Consider the following 16,538-nt stretch of genomic DNA (forward strand, 5'->3'; position numbering starts at 1 on the left):
GAATCGACCTAGGTGACTGATAGCTGAAGAAGGGGCTTGGTTCCCTGCAAAACGGGATTGTGATTCCACCAGTTGTCTTGTTCTGACTATTTGTAATCATACAGAAAGTGACTGGAGGAGCTAGTTTGACTATTTGCACCCTTTGTGGGTCTAGTTCACCTCACGGTACTTTCTTTTTTGTTTGGGTCACCAATATTGACTGTATGATTTTGACTGAGAAAGCTGGATTTATTGTATATACCTTTTGTAATACTAGCTTACATCACATGTTGTTATAGAAGCTTTTATTCTTTGCTTGTAAGATTGTCTTTCAGTCTGTTTTGTTTACTTGCACGCTCACAACCTACGGCTTTTGTTTCAATGTAGCTGCACTACATTCATCTCCAGTGAGATTAGAATTATTCCTGTTGTTTCCTTGTTACACTAAACTCACCTTTTGTGTTTTCAGCGCTGAGGACCTTTCCGCACATGCAGAATAACGCACTTTCAATCCACTCTCAATGCACTTTGCAGCTGTGTGGAGTAGCAAAATCCACTCGCATTTGTGAGTGGATTTTGCTATTCTGCACAGCTGCAAAGTGCATTGAAAGTGGATTGAAAGTGCGTTATTCTGCATGTGCGGAAGGGGAGTTGCCAACTGTGGGATCGGAATTTTTTGGTTATTTGAAGCCAGAGCCTAGGTAGGGTGGGATTTGAGGGACAGATAGACCTCAGCCAGTGGTGGGATCCAAAAAATTTAGTAACAGGTTCCCATGGTGGTGGGATTCAAACAGTGGCGTAGCGCCAATTGGGCTGGGCGGGGCATGACGGGGGTGTGGCTGGGCATTCCAGGGGCGGGGCATTAATAATTTCCCTGTTACTGTAAAAAACTCTTACTGTAAAAAAAAAGTTCCTAATTTCCAGCTGGTATCTTTCTGTCCATAATTTAAACTCATTATAGCAAGTCCTATCGTCTACTGCCAACAGAAACAACTACTTCTCCTCGAATTGACTGCCTGTCAAATACTTAATACTTTCAAATGCTTAATTTTGTTTCTAGAAATCAAAAGAAGGATACTTTCCTTAAACAAGGAACTTTACCATATTTCTAAAACATGTTTTTAAAACAGCCCAACAGGGAGAATTATCTCCCGTTTTCTACCTTCGCTAACCAGCCACATAGGAAACAACAGGACTTTATGATTTTTGGACCTAATGGAATTTCTAACGGAAAAGCAGACCCAATTAGTAACCCCCTCTCGGCACACGCAAATAATTAGTAACCCACTCTCGGGAACTGGTGAGAACCTGCTGAATCCACCTCTGACCTCAGCAGGATATAATGCTGCACAGTGCACCTTGCAAAACAACAGTTTCCTCTGGGGGAACCGATCTCCATGTTCTGGGGATTGGTTGTAAATCCAGGAAATCCCAGGCCCAACTGGAGGTTTGCAGCCATGATAGCACTGCAGTAATTCAAAGTGTTTTATTTATAGAATCTTGTTCGCTATAACTACAGCACTGCAAGGTAGACCCATATTCTTATCCCCATATTGCAAATGGGATTCCTAAAGCCTCTAGTTAAATATATCAGTGACCCAGGTTCAAACTGCTACTCTACCAGATATTTGTAGGTTGAAATATAAACACATCAGTCCTGGGTAGCAATACCAGGCAAAAGTGTCGTTTTCTCTCTCCCTTAAGATAATGAACTTCCTTTCCAGCACTGGGGTAAAATGGAATTTAATCCACTCGCTGGCTATGTAAACAATACAGGAAAGAGAAATCATCTCTGAGGAAGTTTAAGGGAAACCTGACGGCTGTTTTGACAAGATAGGTGCGACTTTAAGACCTAAACTTTCTCGTAAAATGCCTTGTTTGTATATGATCACCCAGTACCCAAAACCGGATCAACCAGGCTCCCAAGTCACCTCTGGCTCATGGTAACGCTTTGGATCAGTGCTCTCCAAACAATCCCTGTCATTATCAGCCTAGCTCATGTCTTGCAAACTGAGGGCTGGGATTTCCTGTACTTCCTTTACACTAAATCTTAGCCAAAAGGCCCAGAAGTGACTGCTTTTATAGAGCCAATCAATTTTGTGTGTTTCCTGAAAACGGTTTCCCTTTAGCAATACTTTTGTGGGACTGTTTTCACTTGCTATGTGGATCTCCTTAAAATATTTCCCACGCTGTTTAATAGTCCCCGGACTACCGAATCAGTGCCATTTTTGGAGCTTCCGCCGGCCATTTTGCACCATATTTTTGTCATTTTAAAAAAATGTTATGGGCGGGGGGTGTCGTGTCTATGTAGCTTCGAAGACATAACTCCTCAAGAACCATAGCACAAGGCTTTGAAACTCTGTAGGATCAAATTTACAGATCTGTAAAAAAAAATCAGAATGACCAGAAAATAGTGGCCAGGAATTGTTTTGAGGGGATAAGTGTGGACAACAGGGGGGCGTGGATAGAAAACTGCACCAATGGCTCAAAACTCAATTATAATGTATAATTCTTAATTAATAAATATTTTGCCAGTCTGTCTGTCATTTAACCATTCTTTGTTACTTCTCTAAAAATATTGCTGTTGGTTTTGTAAATGAATGGTCAAATGATAGACAGAGACTGTTATCTGGTAAAATATGTATCAAGGAGGAATAATACATTATTGAGTGGTGAGCAATTAGTGCCGTTATTATTATGTATCCCTACCTGGAAGTTGGCAGTTCTAGCTGGACACTGTGTAATTCTGGCAGTTTTCCTAGTCCTGACATGATTTTGCTGCATAAAATGCAACAAAACCTTGCAAGAATTTTTTTAAAGAATCAAAGCATTTCTTTCTGTAGTTTTATTTGCATCCTTAACTACTATTACTTCTTCTTCTTCTTCTTTAGTTTAACCTGTAAGAATGACAGACGCAGAAGCAGAGGCGAGCCTTCCAACCATTGAAAGAAAACCGGGTCTGCAGATATGGACTATAGAGGTATAGCATATTTGGTTTCCTCCTTTTGTTTAGCTGGATCTTTATTTTAACTGGATCTCTATTATATATATATTCAATATTTTTCGGATTCAAAAAAATTTGAAAAAATTCAGCTCTATTTCAATTTTTAGAGATGCTTTGTGTTTTTTGGTTTTTGGCCTGTTTGGTTGTGGTGGGGGAGGGCAGCCGCCCATGAGGGGGGCGGAAAACTCAGATTTTGCACCGGGCTACATTCTCCTTAGATACACCTCTGGCTCAAGATCGACTCAGCCTTCCATCCTTCTGATGTCAGTAAAATGAGTACCCATATTGCTGGGGGTAGAAGTGTAAGGCAACCGCAAACCACCCCAGAAACAAAGTCTGCCTAGTGAACGTTGTGATGTGACGTTTCCCCATGGGGCATTGATGTCCCAGTGCTTACACGGGAGTCTGCCTTTATTTTGATTACGTTTGTATGTCCATCATATCATGGGTAACTGGAAGAAATCATCCCAGCGATTGTTGCCCTAGGACAGTGATGGCGAACCTTTTTGAGACCGAGTGCCCAAATTGCAACCCAAACCCCACTTATTTATTGCAAGATTTCCAAGATGGCGCCGATGAGGGCTGCCTCGGTGGAATGCTCTCAAATGGCTTCTACATTTTCTACTATTTCCTGCAATTTACAACGAATTTCATACTCCAGAGTCCATCTGCTAAGAATTATGTAACGTTTCCTTAAAGAGTGGCTCTCTGCAACTTTACCCCTATCTGTCTTTACAACCATGGAGGAAATTTCAGCACAGGAGGCAGCCATTTCCCGGCAACAACAGATCTTTACAACCACGGAGGAAATTTCAGCACAGGAGGCAGCCATTTCCTGGCAACAACAGATCAGCAAAAACAAGCACAGGCGGCAGAGACGAAGAGGTAAAAGGGCGGGAATTTTAAATAGACTAAGGAATAAGGGAATTAAAAAAAACCCGCTCCCTTCAATCTTTCTTACCAATTTATGCTCACTTGCCAACAAGATAGATGAAATACTTCTTTTAAACAGATGCAATTCTGATTTTTACAACGCATCTGCCCTATGCTTTACTGAAACCTGGCTAAATGAGAGCATTGATGATAATAGCATGTGCATACCGGGGTTTCAGATATTTTGTTCAGACAGGATTGCAGAATTATCAGGGAAGAAAAAAGGAGGAGGATTATGTATATACATCAACAAAAGCTGGTGTCAGGACATAACAATAATTCAAAAATTCTGTGATGAAAACTTGGAGTCCTTACTTATTAATTGCAAACCTTTTTATTCCCCTCGAGAGATAAATTCAGTTCTGTTCTTTTTGGTTTACGTTCATCCACAAGCGTCTGTAAAAAGGCATTAAGAACTCTAGCCGATCAGATTATGGAGGCTGAAGCCAAATACCCTGATTCACTGGTTATTATTTTGGGAGATTTAAACAAAGCAAACTTAAGGGAAGACCTACCAAAATACTTTCAGCATGTCAACTGTCCCACCAGAGGCAAGAATATCTTAGACCACTGCTATACAACACTGAAAGATGCTTATCGGTCTTTACCACGAGCAGCTGTAGGCCATTCTGATCATTGCATGATTCACCTTGTACCTGCTTACAAACAAAGATTTAAAGCCACAAAACCAATAACTAAATCAGTGAGAACTTGGACTGAAGAGGCAAAGTTAAAGCTGCAGGCTTGCCTTGACTGTACAGACTGGAATATTTTTAAAGACACCTCTGCAGATTTGGATGAACTCACAGATACTGTAACATCATATGTCAGCTTCTGTGAAGATCTTTGTATACCAACCAGGAACTTGCGTATATATAGTAACAACAAACCTTGGTTCACAGCTAAACTTAAGCAGTTACGTCGTTCCAAAGAAGAGGCCTACAGAAAGGGTGATAGAATGCTGTATAATCAGGCCAGAAATGTATTAACAAAGGAGATCAGAGCAGCAAAAAGAAACTACTCTGAAAAGCTAAAAAATCAGTTTTCACCAAACGAAACAGCAAACATGTGGAAAACTCTCAAAAATATCACCGGTTACAGCAAACCACCTTCCCAAGCTGGAGGAAATCAGCAATTGGCAGACGACCTGAATGTGTTCTACTGTAGGTTTGAAAACAATCTACAGTCACCTTTCTCCACAACCTCTATCTCTGACGCACCAACAATAGCCAAACTTCCTACAACTGAACCCATTTCATTGGGTTTACAACCCCTGGTGATCTCAGAAAAGGAAGTGCAAGATCTATTTCACAGACAGAAGCCTGGAAAAGCACCAGGCCCAGACAAGATAACACCTTCTTGCTTAAAAGTCTGTGCTGTCCAATTGGCCCCCATTTTCACCCAAATCTTCAACAAATCACTAGAGATGTGCTATGTTCCTTCCTGCTTCAAACACTCCACTATCATCCCAGTGCCAAAGAAGCCTTCCATCAAGGAACTGAACGACTACAGACCAGTTGCTCTAACATCTGTAGTTATGAAAACTTTTGAAAGGCTAGTGATGTACCATTTGAAAACCATCACGGATCCACTGTTGGACCCCTTGCAATTTGCATACCGAGCAAACAGATCGACAGACGATGCTGTTAATATGGCTTTGCACTATATCCTACAGCATCTTGAATCGCCAAAGACCTATGCAAGGGTCCTCTTTGTTGACTTTAGTTCAGCATTCAATACTATCAGACCGGACATTCTTCTAACCAAACTAAATCAGCTAGCAGTACCTGAGCATATTTGTAAGTGGATCACAAGCTTCCTAACAGATAGGAAACAGCAGGTGAAGCTAGGAAAAATTACATCAGACACCTGTAAAATGAGCACAGGGGCCCCCCAAGGCTGTGTACTTTCACCACTTCTCTTCTCTCTGTATACCAATGACTGCATCTCAAACGATCCATCTGTTAAAATACTGAAATTTGCAGATGATACAACAGTGATTGGTCTCATTCGAGACAACGATGAAACCACATACAGACGGGAGGTTGAACAACTAGCCTCGTGGTGCCACTGGAACAATCTAGAACTGAACACACTTAAAACCGTAGAAATGGTGGTAGATTTCAGGAGAAACCCTCCCATCCTACCTCCTCTCACAATACTAGACAACACAGTATCAATAGTAGAGACCTTTAAATTTCTAGGCTCCATCATATCTCATGACCTAAAATGGTCACCTAATATCAAAAATGTCATCAAAAAAGCACAACAAAGAATGTTCTTTCTGCGCCAACTCAGGAAGCTCAAACTGCCCAAGGAGCTGCTGATACAGTTCTACAGAGGAATCATTGAGTCTGTCATCTGCACCTCTATAACTGTGTGGTTTGGTTCTGCAACCCAACAAGATCGACACAGACTTCAGAGAATAATCAGAACTGCAGAAAAAACAATTGCTGCTAACCTGCCTTCCATTGAGGACCTGTATACTGCACGGGTCAAAAAAAGGGCTGTGAAAATATTTACTGACCCCTCGCATCCTGGACATAAACTGTTTCAACTCTTACCCTCTAAACGTCGCTACAGAGCTCTGCACACCAAGACAACTAGACATAAGAACAGTTTTTTCCCGAATGCCATCACTCTGTTAGAACAAATAATTCCCCTCGTATAATGTTAAACTTATTTATTATGGTACTTATTATATACCACGTAATCTACTTTTTTCATCAATTCCTATTACCCATCTCCTCAAATTTCTATGACTGTGGCGACCATAGCCTGTGCTGACATTTTATTTTATTTTATTTTATGACTTTACATTTTATGTTTTCATTACTACTGATTGTTTCCCGATTGCTTACTAGACCTATATGACAATCATTAAGTGCTGTACTCCATGATTCTTGACAAACATTTTTCTTTTATGTACACTGAAGGCATATGCAATTTATAAATTCCTTGTGTGTCCAATCACACTTGGCCAATAAAGATTCTATTCTATCTCTATTCTCAAAGGGCCAACCTGGCAAATTTTAACCTGGAATGCTGAGGTTTCCAGTTTTTTTAGAAAAAAACGGTTGGCTCTCTCTTCCTCCTACCCACCCACTCGGAGCAGGGGCCAGCCTGCTGTACCATCCAGCAAGTCCCACGCGCACTACTCTGTCCCTCTCTTGGCACTTCGTTCCTGCTCTGTGCCCTCCCCCGGGCAGCAGCCACTCCAGAGCACAGGGCACCAGGCCACCAGCTGAGTCCTCTCTGCTCACCGCGGTAAGCATTACTAATGCCATGCTCAGTGGCCCAGGCCTAGCCTAGGATGGGTGGGTGTGTAAGGGGGGTGATTTTCCAAATCTTCATTACGAACTCTAACTCTATGCACCACAGAGGGTGGGTTCCGGTACAATCTTTGGCACCCGTGCCATAGGTTCTCCATCACTGCCCTAGGAAGAAGGTGGTGAATCAACAGCAAATTGAATGGGAGAAAAACAAACCTGAGAATTTGCCACACAGGAAATATTTGGAGAAAATATTTTCCTAACTAGGGCTGCAGCCTGGGTGAGTTGTAGCAGAGAAGGGGGAGGATATTTTGCTTTAATTATTGGAACATTTCTATTTGAACTCGGCTCTCTCCTCTACTGGAGCAAAAAGAGGGGAGGCATTTTTCAAAAATAACCATAACAGGTTTACAAAGCTCAGTCCGTGGCACGAGTAAGCAGAATTGCAGCAAAACAGATCGACAGTGGCTGCAGTTCACCAAAAGCTCTGTAAATGGCGCCAGGATATTGATGCTACTGATCAATATCTCATTGATTGATCAACGCTCTTGTAGGCGGCCCTGGGCCCATAATTCACAAGCAAATCCTATAAATTGAATAAAATAAATAAAAGGGCCACCTAGCAGCTTTTCTTAAGGCAAAATGGAGGGATTGCTTCCGAAGGGAGTCCGTTCCGCAAAATCAGGTTGCTTCAGAAAAAATAAACCCAAAATGGGTGACGGGTTTGGTCTCAGCTCTCAGAGATAGCCCCATAGGTCAGGGTTGAGAATTGGAGTGCAATTAGATTTCATCCATGATGCCATCCCCTGTAGGGCAGCCCCTGTCCCGGAGATCGATGGTCTAGAGTGTGTCGGCCTGGAGTGGTTGGCCCAGGAGCGGTTGGCTGTTCTCCGGGTGTACCGGTCACGAAGCGCACCGGGAAACAGCCTCGCCACGGCTGCTGGAGGTGGTGGCTATGAAATTGGCGCGTTGCGGTTGCGCTGGCTTATTGTCCTGGGGGAATTCAATGTCCATGTCGACACTGCCTCATGTGCGGCGGCTGCGGACCAGGTGTCATCCATGGTAATTCGGGCCTCTCCTGCGTAAAATTTTAAATTCCACCTACGAGGCCGGACACACATTGGACTTGGTCAGTCAGGGGTTATTATGGTCATATCCCTTACTGATATACAGAGTGCCAGCGGTTCGACCATTATGCCCTGAAGGTTCGGATGGGATGTGCCGCAACAATTTTGTGCTCCAGGCGACGGGCGTATTTTTGTCCGCCCGCGGAGAATCACGGATCCTATTATTTCCTGAATGCTCTGCGGGACTCTGAACCCAATACCCTTTGATGAGCTAGTGGGAGACTGGAATTCCCGTCTCTCCGATGCCATCGTGGAGATTGTAACTCTCGGCGTCCTCTTAATTTCGCCATTTCATGCGGCTAGCCCCTTTGCATAATGGTGAGCCACGTTAAGCATGAAGCGGGAACTTAGACTACTCAGAGGAGTGTGGAGGAAAGTCCGTGACGAGGCAACACGAACATCTTATAGGATGTTTATGAAGGCCTATGAGATGGCGACGAAGGAGGCGAAGAGAGTTTTCTTCTCCTCCTCCCTCGCGTCTGCTAGCTCCCGCCCGGCACAATTGTTTCGTATTATTCGGTCTTTGACCTCACTGTCTGAGGGGTCTACAAATTGTCAATTGGCTATTAGCTGTGAGGCATTTATGAGCTTTTTTGCAGACAAAGTCATGTCGCTCCGCCAAGATTTACCTGCCACCTTAGAGACAATAAGCGAACTGGAGGCTCCCTTGCCGTCTTCTGGCCCTTGTTTGGCCCAGTTCTCCCTGCTCTCGGAAGCCGCTGTTGACAGGGCCCTGGCTGCTGTTAGACCTACTACCTGTCCTCTGGATCCGTGCCCCTCCTGGCTTGTTAAAGCGTGCCAGGCGGAGTTACGACCCCACCTGTTGAATATCATCAATAGCTCCCTCGAGCAAGGAGTTTTTCCTGGTGGGTTGAAGGAGGCAGTGGTCCGCCCACTCTTAAAAAGACCATCGTTAGATCCTGGTGATCTGGCCAATTACCGCCCCGTTTCGAATCTTTCGTTTCTGGGGAAGGTAGTTGAGAGAGTGGTGTTGGAGCAACTTCGGGGTTTCCCTGGAGGACACATCACGGCTTTTGATCCCTTCCAGTCCGGTTTCCGTGCTGGGCATAGGGCGGAGAACTGTTCTCGTCGCCATCACAGATCAGCTCCGCTTACAACTAGACCGAAGCGGATCGGCGCTGCTGGTTTTGTTAAGATCTAACCTTAGCGTTTGATGTGGTCGATCCTTGACAACACGACCCACAATACAGGCCGCTTCAGGGGTGCGCAGGCACTGTCCTTAAATGGATTGCCCTCGTTTCTCCGGGACCCGGACGCAGCACAAGTGTGGTGTGGGGATCAAAGCGTCCCGGAGGTGCTTTCACTTCATTCGCGGGGGGTGCCTCAGGGAGCTATGTTGTATATTATTTAACATCTATATCGCGACCCCTTGCCACTCAGTTGGTCTTGGAGCTTTGGGCTGGCGATGTCGCCAATATGCTGATGACACTCCGGCTCATTCTGTCGATGGAAGAGGGAGCGGCAACCGTCCCTGCGGCTCTTCAGCATTGTTTTGGGGCCGTGGCTGATTGGTTGAAACTAAACAGGCTGAAACTGAATCCAGCAAAGGCGGAGATCCTCTGGCTGGGGCCGGGGGGGGGGGGTTGGGGATTTTCAGCCGCCGGTGTGGGAGGGGGCTGTATTGGCACCAGCCCCCTCTGTCCGCGACCTGGGGGTCCATCTGGATTTGTCTCTTTCGATGGAGACCCAGGTGGCCCATATAACCCGGGTCGCGTTCTACCATCTACGTCAGGCCCGACGGCTGGTCCCCTTCCTTTCCCAAGCTGACCTGGCCACTGTGGTCCATGCAACGGTCACCTCCAGGTTAGACTATTGCAACTCGCTCTACGCGGGCCTTCCCTTGCGTCTGATTCGGAGATTAAAAATGGTCCAGAATGCAGCGGCGCGTATGCTCACAGGGGGTGCCATGGGAGAACATATTACCCCTGTGCTCCGCCGCTTGCACTGGTTACCGATCGAATTCCGAATCATTTTCAAGGTGTTGGTGTTAACCTTTAAGGCCTTACGCGGCCTGGGACCTCCGTACCTGCGGGACCGTCTTACCCCATATGTCCCAAATAGGCCTCTGCGTTCAGCAGAGGCCAACTTACTGGTGATCCCTAGCCCCTCGATGATACGGCTGGCCTCCACCCGGGCCAGAGCCTTTACAGCTCTGGCCCCTGCCTGGTGGAACGCTCTTCCATCAGCTGTCCGGGCCCTGCGGGATCTTGCTGAGTTCCGCAGGGCCTGTAAGACTGAGCTGTTCCACCGGGCCTTTGGGGAGACCAGCCGTTGATAAGGGGCCCCCTCCTCCTCTTCTCCCTCCGTTATGACATCATGGAGATCCTGCCACCCCTTCCAATTGGGGTTTATGGGAATTAGGAGAGGGCGCCATCCTGAGTTAATTAATGCTGCATTTTAAATAGGGAAGGGTTTATTTTTATTCTTATTAGAGCTGTTTTAATCTATATTTATTGTATTTAAAATGTTGTTGTGCTCTATCCATGTTGTACACCGCCCTGAGCCCTTCGGGGGAGGGCGGTTTATAAACCCAAATAATAAATAAATAAATAAATAAATAAATTAATGCCCAAGTTAGTTCTGGGAGATGATCTCCCAAATATATCCACATTTTATAGGTGAAAAACCACTATCTTGAGGTTGGAAATAGCCAGGTAAACCATATAGCCTTTCCATACAGATCATCTAATACACAGGTGTCAAACATGCGGCCCTCCAGATGTTATGGACTACATTTCCCATCATCCCCTGCCAGCATGATGCTGGTGTAACCTCTTTCTGTGGGTTGGCTCCTGAAGATTCCAAGGGCTTGATGAACAGGATTCAACATGATGAAGGTTTCCAGGAGAACTCTCACCCAGTACAAACACAAAAGAAACCCTGAAACAATAAACTCCAACATTTACAACATAGCAAAAATAAACAACTACCTTCCCAGTAGTTCCCAACAATATTGCAGTTACCTTAACAAGATGTTAAGGGCTTATACGACCAAGGTCCGAGTCTGGTAGCCTTGTCTCTTCCAACTATATGAGGTCTGCTGCAGCCTCTTGCTGCTTTGAGTCTCCATCCCTTTCTGGGTCAACCCATTCTGAGCATGGGGGTTACACTGGCAGTGGATTATTGGAACTGTAGTCCATAACATCTGGAGGGCTGCGAGTTTGACACCTATGATCTAATACATTTGTAAAACATTTCAGTCTCCCCCTTTAGCACGGTGTGTGTCTACACTCACCTCTTCGAAACAATTCATGGCCTCCATTGGGTGTTTTCTCCCTTTTTTGACTTCTTTGCCGAAAATAATGGTTTCGACAAAGACAGCGGGTAAAAATGAATGATATTTCTCCTATTCGTTTGGGACTATTTTCTAATGTGGAAGCATACAGTTTTCTTGACTCCACCTCAACTGACCGTACTAACATCATTTTTCTGAGAGTATAACTGAATTCCTGCCTGTCACACAGCTGTTAAAATGTAGAGGAGTCTGGCAGCAGCAAAAATGGGGAATTGCAATCCTGGTATCGTTTTCTACTTCGTATACTCTGGATTGCAGTGACCCTTTAACCTTGTTTTCTGTGTTCAGTACTGATCTACAAGATGCTTCCCTGGCCGGGTTGATCCTAATCTGGCATTTTAGAGCCCCAAAACAGACTTGTATGACAGCCAAGGTGACAGTCAATGCAAATCAGTGTGTCGTTCAGTTCCTAACCTCACCCAACAAGTTTGTCAAGTATGTTGCAAGTCTGGCTGGAGGTGAAGTGGAAAACCTCATGTGATTTACGAGCAGAGGGAAAAAAACGCACTCGAGAACTTCTAAACCGGTCTTTGCATCACGATTCGGGAAACTTCAGGGCTGTTGTTTCAAGCTGCAGAATCTTATTAAAAATTCTGTTCTTGTGATCTTCTTGTTCTTGGGCTATATTCCCCTTGAGGGGGTTAGCATAGGCATTTTCTTCACCAAATAGCTCAGTTTGGGACATTTTCAGGGGTAAGGTTGACAGCACATGTCTTCAGCAATGCTGTCCATCCACCGTTTCTTTGATCTTCCAAGTGGGCGGTGGCCTCCAGGGTCAAAGCTTAGGGGTGTTTTTGCAACAGAAGTGTTCTCCTGTTGCATAATGTGCCCATACCACCGGAACTGTGCTTCCCTCATTTTCATTGTTATTGGTGTAATTCCAAGTCTTTGTCGTGTATCTTAGGCCCTTTCCGCACTTCAACGGAAATGCACCTCCACCGGCATAAATTATGCCGGTGGAGGCTCGGGGACTGCTTTCACTGCAGCGCACAAGAAGCCCCACAGATCCGCCACACCAGAGAGTCCGTCGTCTCCACTGACATGCCTGTCCAGCGTCGCACTGGAGGGCTGCAGGGACCCGCCCACACTGCCCCCGACCTCCAGGGGTCAGAGGGCAGCGTGGGCGGGTCTCTGCAGCCCTCCAGAGCGCACGCTGGACAGGCAGGTCAGTGGAGGTGACAGTAAAAGCGGTTTAAAGCAGCGGGGTTTAAAGCAGCGGCTTCACACTGCTCCGGGGCAGCCAGGACTCCTGTGCAAACACTTCCCCAGGGACGGCATTTTTGCCATCCCTGGGGCGCTGTATTCTGCCCGTGCGGAAAGGGCCTTAGTTTGTAACACGATCGAAAAGAGTCAGGCCAAGCATCCACCAGAGCATTCTGTTCTTGTGATATGGCATATAATGTATAATGTATAATATAATGTATAATATAATTTTATTATATTATAATGTATAATATAATATAATTTATTATATTATAATGTATAATATAATGTATAATATAGACATGAACACCACGAAAGTTACAAAAGGCAGTTACTCCTCTTATGTCCTTCAAAAACACGACTTTTTAAAAACAAAATCATAAACAGGTGGCAAACAACCACCCAAACACAGAAGCATTTTCCTCACGGGGCTGGCAAAATGGTGGCTAAGTGCAGTGAAAGCAGCCGGGCACTTTCTCATGTGTAAACAAGGAAATGCAGGGAGAGTCTACTGCTAAACACACAGCTGCACACAGCAGGCCCGTTCCGCACATGCAAAATAATGCACACTCAGTCCAGTTTCATAATTTTGCTATTCCGTTATGCCAAATAAAGGCTTATTATTATTATTATTTTGCTATTCCACACAGTAAAATCCAGCTTTAAGGTGGATTGAAAGTGCATTATTCTGCAAGTGCGGAAGCAGTCAAAGGGCCCAAAGGGCCCGTGAGTTGTAGAAATCAGTCTTGGATGGAAAATTCCTCTCCTATTTTTGCATCCTTTTAACTGGATCTTTTGTGCTTTCCCTTTTCTTTTTTAAAGAAAATGAAGATGGTACCTGTCCCTGAAAAGGCCTATGGGAGTTTTTTTGAAGGGGACTGTTACATCATCATACACGTAAGTAGCCTCGGGGACTGTGCACCGTGCAAAGCAGTGGGAACACATCATCCTCAGGTCTGAGACCCGTTCATCTTATGAGTGGGCTTTATTTCGATTCCGCACGGGTTTCCGAATTCCAAAGGGAGTAACATGCAAGTTGTGAAATAAGTTAAGCAGTCTTTCTGTTGTGAATTTATTGACAGCCGAGACCGAAATGCGCTGTCGTTTATTTATCTGAAACATTTTTGTTTCTCCATTTGCTTCCTCCATCTGAAAATGGTCGCGGCAGCTCACCACTAGATCTTGAAAAGGCCTCTCAATTGAAACGTTTATCAATTGGGAATAAAGATTCCAGGCACACGGGAATAAAACTGGGTTGCCAACCCCCAGGCGTTGGCTGGAGAGCTCCCAAAATTACAACTTATCCTCAGCCAACAGAGATCAGTTTACTGGAGAAAATGGAAGCATCAGAGGGTGAATTCTATAGAATCATATCCTTGCTGAATTCCCACACCACTACCAAATCTCCAGGAATTTCCCCCCTAAAGTTGGCATGTGACATCCCTTCTGTCCTTACAATAATGCTATGAAGCAGGTTAGGTTTTGAGAGAAAATATCTGGGCTAATTTATTTCTGACTAATTGGGGACTGGAACCATCTCTCTGTCCTAGTGAGAAATTCTCATAATTTTTGCCGCATCAGCTCCCTTTCTCAAATCTCATCTTCCCATTTAGCTATTTATAACCTGTTTTTATTCCATCCTTCCCAGTGGTGGGATCCAAAAATTTTAGTAACACGTTCCCTCGCCAGCCCCCCTCAGCAAAGGGGGCAGAGGCGTACCCAGGCAAACCTGAGCCCTGGGCAAAACCTGAGTTGGATGCCCGCCCCCCCATGGGCAGCCACCCCACCACGACCCAAAAAAACTTTTTTGCACCAGGTCATTTCTAAATCATCATCACATTACAGAAAATGCCCCAACTCACAAGTCTGAACACAGCAATGGTGAAACACACAGGTTCTTTGATAGAGACTGGTGAGATAAAAGGTATGAAAGGCTGAGAATCAATGAATTGCAGTACCTGAGAGGGATTCACCCAGTTCAGGGAGTTACATTGTTAGTCGCAATTGCTATATGGAACCTTCACGTTCAAAGGCAGGATGCCTCTCGGGGAGGCGAAGGCGTGGAGATGGGAAAGCGGACCCAATTAGTAACCCCCTCTTGGCACACACAAATAATTAGTAACCCACTCTCGGGAACTGGTGAGAACCTGCTGGATCCCACCTCTGAATTCCTTCCCAATAGTTCAGGTAGAATTGCCACTTTCCAGGTGGGAACAGAAAGCCACCCAGAATTACAACTGCTCTCCAAACTATAGGGATCGGTTCCCTGCCTTGGAGAGGGAACTCTAGAGCATTATACCCTACTGTCCCAGCCCTTCTAGGCTCCATTCCCAAAATCCCCAAGTATTTCTCAACCTGGAGTTGTCAGTCCTAAACTCAAGGCAGCCATATTTCCAACCTAGCAACTGCCGAAATATATTTTCCTCAAAGCTGTCTTTCACTCTCTCTGTCCCTTTTGCCTTAGAACACAAAGACGCGGTCAGGATTTGCCACTGATCTACACTTCTGGATTGGGCGCGAATCGTCCCAAGACGAGCAAGGGGCAGCCGCTTTCTACGTGACTCAGCTGGACGATGCGTTGGGCGGGAACCCGGTGCAGCACCGGGAGGCGCAAGGATATGAGTCGGCGGCCTTTAAAAGCTATTTCAAGAAAGGCATCATGTGAGTGATTAAGGAGATGACGGATAGCGTGAGAAAAAGAGCGTGGCCCATTATTCACAGGGAGCTTGCCGTGATCAGAAGTAACACGATTGCGCAGTTTTTGTTTTGGGGCACGTTTGCGGTTGTTCTCCATTGCCCTGTTTCCCACACTTCTTGTCCTGTCTGCAGTAAAGGCGTTACCCTTTACCCTGGGATTCAGCATTTCTTGTTGCAGGGCTGAGCGGCATCATGTTCACTAGATTGGCAGCTCCACACTGTTCAGCCGAGCCCAGCGGCATGCATGTCCCCATTGGATATAATCAGACAGCCCTTCCTTCTTCCACAGGAAAAAAAAATCCTCATCTTACTAGTCCAATGGCTATAATAATTCAAATATCTTATGCAGCGTATATAATAATTTTTATCCGTACAAGAAATCTTGCCTGGATGGACATTTGCCCCTGCAACTGTAACCCCCATGCCCAGAATGGGTTGACCCAGAAAGGGGTGGAGACTCAAAGCAGCAGAAGGCTGCAGAGCTCATGTAGTTTGGAGGAGACGAGGCTACCAGACTCGGACCTTGATTTGTATAAGCCAGGGGTCTGCAAACTACGGCCCTCCAGATGTTCAGAGACTACAATTTCCATGAGCCCTACCACTTGACCATGCTGGCAGGGGCTGATGGGAATTGTAGTCCATGAACATCTGGAGGGCCATAGTTTGAAGACCCCTGGTATAAGCCCTTAACACCTTGTTAAGGGGTTTTTAATGTTTGTAATGGGTGAGAGTTCTCCTGGAAACCTTCATCATGTTGAATCTTGTACACCAAGCCCTTGGAGTCTTCAGGAGCCAACCCACTTGCAGGAAGAAATGGACTTGGCAATATCAGAAGACTGTAACTAGAACAGTGATGGCGAACCTATGGCACGGGTGCCAGAGGTGGCACTCGGAGCTCTCTCTGTGGGCACGTACACACAGAGTTCATCATGTGGGGGGCGGAAAATCACCCTCACACACACACACACACACACACACACACACACACACACACACACACACACACA

The 16,538-nt window shown here is 45.4% G+C and overlaps 2 protein-coding genes across 2 annotated transcripts in view; both read left to right on the forward strand.

Moving 5' to 3' along the window:
- PLCD1 (phospholipase C delta 1) overlaps positions 1–16,538 on the forward strand; it is a 160,135-nt gene that overhangs the window by 96,871 nt on the left and 46,726 nt on the right.
- Positions 1–16,538, forward strand: part of LOC125441065 (villin-1-like) — a 34,983-nt gene that overhangs the window by 8,125 nt on the left and 10,320 nt on the right. The window contains exons 2-5 of the mRNA XM_048511362.1: positions 1,499–1,507; positions 2,871–2,959; positions 13,657–13,731; positions 15,299–15,499. Coding sequence (XP_048367319.1) covers positions 2,885–2,959; positions 13,657–13,731; positions 15,299–15,499 — 351 coding nt within the window. The 5' untranslated portion in view covers positions 1,499–1,507; positions 2,871–2,884. The remainder of the gene's footprint in view (positions 1–1,498; positions 1,508–2,870; positions 2,960–13,656; positions 13,732–15,298; positions 15,500–16,538) is intronic.

Source organism: Sphaerodactylus townsendi, linkage group LG11 (genome assembly GCF_021028975.2).
Source record: "Sphaerodactylus townsendi isolate TG3544 linkage group LG11, MPM_Stown_v2.3, whole genome shotgun sequence".
Lineage (NCBI taxonomy): Eukaryota > Metazoa > Chordata > Lepidosauria > Squamata > Sphaerodactylidae > Sphaerodactylus > Sphaerodactylus townsendi.